The sequence below is a fragment of the Chelonoidis abingdonii genome, chromosome 6 (assembly GCF_003597395.2).
Source record: "Chelonoidis abingdonii isolate Lonesome George chromosome 6, CheloAbing_2.0, whole genome shotgun sequence".
Classification (NCBI taxonomy): Eukaryota; Metazoa; Chordata; order Testudines; family Testudinidae; genus Chelonoidis; species Chelonoidis abingdonii.
The window spans coordinates 85,151,977-85,157,976 of NC_133774.1; the positions used below are offsets into that span (position 1 = coordinate 85,151,977).

The following is a 6,000-nucleotide window of genomic DNA, read 5'->3' on the forward strand; positions in this document are numbered from 1 at the left end:
TGTTATCAAGATTTTATTGGTGTCAGTTTGGGAGGGAAGCACTCAGAAATGGCATAGTCACAAATTTCATAAGGTATCCCAAATGAGTGCCAATAAAAGCTTTTGTACCATACCATGCTGCCCTGTACTCTGTATATGCCACACATTTTACAAAAAAATATTTTAGAAATGCTTTAGAGAGCCTTTATTAAATATATTGACACTATTTTTCATCTTTGCCTGCCTGGGAAACAAGACTGCTTTGGTACCAAAATGTTCAATGGTATCTAAATAATTTGGAGGTGGGGAGAGAATTCCACATTTTATGGGCTAACACAGTAGTGTTGGCAGAGTTAAATTAGTGGGCAAAGTGCTGATGAAAGGGTTAAAGTTGGATGATAAGGACTGTTTGTCATATGGCTCTGCAGTTTATCACATTGAGATCACTCGTGCTTGCATGCCTGCATGTATAATGATGAAGACTACTCACTGTACTTTATCCAGTAAGCAAGTTAATACAATTGCACAACAGTCTGTATTCTACAGTTTCTGTACTGGGAAAGTTCAATAATAGTGCTTCAGATGTAAAATAAACTATAAATGAAATGGATCCTATGATTTCATAATGTATCCTTGAACCCACTAGTTGCCATGTCCATTCAACATTAATTCTCAGAAATATTTGACAGAAAATTAGTTTATGGCTGATGGAATTAAAAGCCTGTACTTAGAATGTAACTTCTGTTTTAAAATCATGTGATTTGCTTCTTTTGTTTAAAGATTAGTCTCAATATTCACACTAGTGTTTTTAATTTCCTTTGCTTTTGAATACTTTAAAAAACAACATCACCTGAAAACAATAAATATTTAAATCCCAACAGGTCCACGTGACAACAGCAAAATGGGGATCCTCTACATTCTGGTTCCCAGCATAGCCATTCCTTTGGTTATTGCCTGCCTTTTCTTCTTGGTCTGCATGTGTAGGAACAAACAAAAGGCATCTGCTGCTACACCCCAGCGTCGCCAGTTGATGGCATCTCCTAGCCAGGACATGGAAATGCCACTTATTAATCAGCACAAACAGGTATTTTTTGCAGACTTCTTAAAGGCCAAGATTGTGAAAAATGTCATGGTTTTGAATGCCTCGCATTTTGGCCAACTTGAGGCATCTGTAAAAGGCCTGATTTTCAGAGCGTTTACAAAGCACCCAACTTAAGAAAATCAGGTCCTTTGGGGGTATCTCCCAAAGTTGAGAACCCATGTCAACAGTCAATACAGTTTTCAATACCAAAATATTTCTATGTAGTTTGTATTTGTGTGTGTAACTGGCACTCCTAGTCATTCTTTGCTTTGTCTTCTTACTTCAGTGACTAGAAATCTTGATATTTCTGATTTATTCTTAATTTTGCCCTGGTAATGGCTTGTAGTTTTGCTTGTTTTAAGCAGTACATGCAACAATTTTCCTTCCGAATTACTCTACTTAGGTTTCCAAAATGCTGAAGCCCTCATTGGACTGGGGGAAGAGGATATGGAAGAGTCTATGTACAATATTCTTGTAAGCCTGGGTACCTCAGAAGACAGTACAATCAAAATGACTTTTTAAAATTTTTGATAAATGTCAATAGTTTAACGTCCAGAATATGAATGATTTTCTGGCTAATTAAAAGGTCTCCATATTAGAATTCTGTTCAGATCTAAAGTAGAATTTTTATCCTAGTATTTATTCGATGTTAGTTCAAAAAGACAATGCATGATTTGGTACAGTTGGCAACACCTGTTCAGAAAACCATCAGCTGAAAGAATAAACATTGCCAGTTGAATCAAACTGTGTATTAATTTTATGAATCCATTAAGGATTGAGGTTTAATGTTAAAGCTGTATGGGGAGTCCACACAGTGTCTGATTGTCCTATGGTTAAACAAGTACTCCCTTGTTTCTAAAGCTGCCAGTTTTACCCAGAATTGGTAATCTTTTCAACTTGCAGAGGTATGGTTGCTCTTTTGTATCTATCAATTGAAATAATCATGCTCACCTTCCAACACATTTAAATTTGGACTTCGGATAACGATATCCTCCATTTCAGGGTTATGAGTAAAATTAAGATCTAGTTGAATATACAACAATATAAATGGAAAATTAATTTTGACAAAACCATCATCCTGTGGCGGCAGCATAATAATTAGTTTTGTCTTTTAAAAAAGAATTGTAGTGTTATAAAACACTAGGAATTACCTTGATTTTTTTTTTTTTCCAGACTAAACTTAAAGAGATCAATCTGTCTACTGTGAGGTTTATGGAAGAGCTAGGGGAAGAGAGATTTGGAAAAGTCTACAAGGGGCATCTCTTTGGAACAACGCCTGGTGAACAGACACAAGCTATTGCCATCAAAACACTCAAAGACAAAGCAGAATTGGCTCTTCGAGAAGAATTCAAACATGAAGCAATGATGAGATCACGTTTACAGCACCCAAATATTGTCTGCTTGCTGGGAATAGTGACAAAAGAACAGCCCATCAGCATGATTTTTAGTTATTGTTCCCACAGTGATCTCCATGAGTTTTTAGTTATGAGATCTCCCCATTCTGATGTTGGCAGCACTGATGATGACAAGACAGTAAAATCAGCTCTGGAACCAGCAGATTTTTTTCACATTGTGACTCAGGTAGCTGCGGGAATGGAATACCTCTCAAGTCATCATATCGTTCACAAGGATTTAGCCACCAGAAATATATTGGTATTTGATAAGCTTAATGTGAAAATATCTGATTTAGGCCTTTTCAGGGAAGTTTACTCTGCTGATTACTATAAACTCATGGGTAATTCCCTTCTTCCTATCCGATGGATGTCCCCTGAGGCTATCATGTACGGCAAATTTTCTGTCGATTCAGATATTTGGTCCTATGGAGTTGTTCTGTGGGAAATTTTCAGCTATGGCCTGCAGCCTTACTGTGGTTATTCTAACCAGGATGTCATTGAAATGATAAGGAATCGACAGGTTTTGCCGTGTCCAGATGACTGCCCCACATGGATATACACTTTGATGTTGGAATGTTGGAATGAATTCCCCAACAGAAGACCAAGATTTAAAGATATTCACAATAGACTAAGAACATGGGGAAACATTTCTAATTACAACAGTTCAGCACAAACCTCTGGGGCAAGCAATACCACACAAACAAGTTCTCTCAGCACAAGCCCCGTTAGTAATATCAGCAATGCTAGGTACATTGGACAAAAGCAGAAGACTCAAGCTTTTCCTCAACCACAGTTCATACCAATGAAAGGGCAGATCAGACCAATGGTCCCACCTCCTCAGCTCTACATTCCTGTCAATGGCTATCAACCGATGCCAGCATATGGTGCCTACTTGCCAAATTTTTACCCTGTCCAAATCCCAATGCAAATGGCTCCACAGCAAATGCCTCCACAGATGATTCCAAAACCAGGCTCCCATCACAGTGGGAGTGGTTCTACCAGCACAGGCTATGTAACAACAGCACCCTCCAATGCATCTGTGGCAGACAGGGCTGCTCTGCTTTCTGAGAGTACAGATGATACACATAATGGAGCAGAAGATTTAGCCCAAAAACCTGTCCAGGAAGAAGAAGAAGAGGAGGGTTCTGTACCAGAAACAGAATTACTGGGGGATAATGACACTCTTCAGATGGATGAAGCAGAGATTCAATCAGAAGCCTAATGAAACTGGACTCACTACTAAGAGAAAGTTTCACATCACTTCAGTGCAGTTGAAGACTGTAGTCCCTTTGACTTAAGATCAGTCATTTTGATCTGACTTTTTAGCCACAATTGACCAAACTTAAAAATAAAATAAAATGCATCAGTAAGGATATACCAAGTTTATTGATCGTTGCAGAAATCTGATGGCAACAAACATGATGGTATAGAATTGCTGTTTCTAATTTTTTTATTGACTACCGTTCTTGAGGGAGGCTGCTTTACTATAATGTACTGTTGCTGTGCAACATATTGCGGAGTAGCATTGCACATCATGTATATCATGATCTGTGATTGTAATTTTAGTGAATTGTGCTTAAGTCAATAACAGAAAAAGGAGTCAAACTACAGTAGCACGCAGCATTGCTCTGAGTATGAAGAAGTGCCCTGGATGTGATGGACAGCTTAGCATATAGTATTTATCTCTTTGATATAATGGACAAGAGATTGTATGTTTATTTTTTAAATCAGAAAAAAAACAAGTTAGGAATATTGTTCCGTGTTTGTATTACAATAGGCAGAAAATTAGGGTTACGGAACATAACATGAGAAAAGAGAGAGTGACTATGGCAGAAACTTCCAATGAGTTCAGTTGATTTCCTCTGTGAATGAGTTCCTTCACTGCTGCATATTTTTAGCAGCAATTAGCCTTAATACATTGTTAACCAAAAGCAGACACATGGGAGGCTGTGCACTAACTTAACAATCCAACTTATATTGCATGTTGGTTGTCAAGTACAGAAAAGGGCTTAAGATACACATTTCTACATTTAAAAAGTTTTTTGCAGGGTTATGAACTCCCCTGATTTTAGTGAGGATAGTGCTAGATTGCATGTAAAACCCTGTTAGTTTCCTGCCTTCTTAGTGAAAATGGATTTTTGAATTTTAGAAGACCAAAATAAGCAGTATTGTTCAGGATGCTGTTTTTGTGCTTCTTGCAAGATGAATCATGTACAGATCTTTAAATGTAATTTATGTTTTATTACATTTTATAAACCTTTTTCATTTAAGTATTTTGGTTTTTGAAGAAAAGGCTTTATAATTTAATCGTTTACATTACCCACTTGGGATGCAGTTTTATTGTATTTTTTTTGGTTCATTTTGTAAAATATATAAGCAGGTCCATACATTTCATGACCGTTTCTGTAATACACATACGCATTGTAGTATTGTAATAGCCAGCACACAGTATAGTAATAAATTGTAAACCCAACACGGAATATCCAATAAAGTGATGCAAAACGTTGAGTTAAGTTATCGTTACAGTTTCTAAGAAGTTATTTTTGTTACAACACTTTGTGAAATGAAGTACACTGTAGAAGTGGAAATGGCCAAAGTTCCTCATGGTTACAGCTTTTTTATGAACTACTACACTTAATTATGAACTACTATTATACTCAGTTTGGATCTACTTACAAGGTGTGCATCATTGTAACCGACAGCCTATGTCACTGGTGTGGCAGCTTTACTGGTTTCTTGCTTTTCACCTGGACTTGGAAATGCACTGGTAGGAAAACAGTGAAAAAGCTCTCTTGCTTTTTGTTAATGTAAGGCGGCTTTGGATGTTATTAATAAAACATTATAAATATTTTTGAAGTTACTACTTTTGTCTTTTTTTAAAATTATTTTGGCTTTGACATGTAACAGCATATTCCACTTGTCATCTTCTCTTTTGCTTACTTTTTTATTTACTGACAAAGAATTAGAGGCAAGGCTGGTCAAGTGGTGTCCAAAATTCTCCAGTAAGAGAAATCAAATATTAATTTTTGATGCACAGTGGAACCACTTCTGAACAATATATCCTAAAGTTTACTGCAATTAATACAGTCCAACATCTTTACAATTTTTGGTTTTATAAACTTTCCTAATCTGCATCCTCACTCCTCATAAATTTAGTGTATCAGTGCAATCAGAAAAAAAATTCAGCGTTTTATTATCAGTTTTCATTTGCTCCTTATATGAAGCCTAAATCATCTCTCAACCCAACTGATGGTGGAAGAGGGTAAGTGTAAGGGAATTCTTTAGACATTTGTTTCCCCATTTATCCCATTTGTGCTCTGCTAATTTCCAGTCCTTTGAATATTCTAAAGATTGTACAATCAGGTAAGACATGGAAAAATATAAATACTTCAATTATCGGAATTTCAAAATGCTGCTCTGAACTAAAGGATGCATATAATATCAGAGTTCCCGTTACATAGTGTTGGTATGTTGCTTCAAGTTTTTTCAGCTACTTTAATTGCTTTTACTACAGAGCAGAAGAAAGAGGGTAGTATAAAATATACC

The 6,000-nt window shown here is 36.5% G+C and overlaps 1 protein-coding gene across 2 annotated transcripts in view; it reads left to right on the forward strand.

Annotated features, from left to right (window-relative positions):
- The window catches only part of ROR2 (receptor tyrosine kinase like orphan receptor 2), a 217,931-nt gene extending 212,621 nt beyond the window's left edge, over positions 1-5,310 (forward strand). For both annotated transcript variants that reach the window (XM_032786541.2, XM_032786542.2), the window contains exons 8-9: positions 861-1,063; positions 2,234-5,310. In XM_032786541.2, coding sequence (XP_032642432.1) covers positions 861-1,063; positions 2,234-3,676 — 1,646 coding nt within the window. In that variant the 3' untranslated portion in view covers positions 3,677-5,310. The remainder of the gene's footprint in view (positions 1-860; positions 1,064-2,233) is intronic.
- The last annotated feature ends 690 nt before the right edge of the window (positions 5,311-6,000 follow it).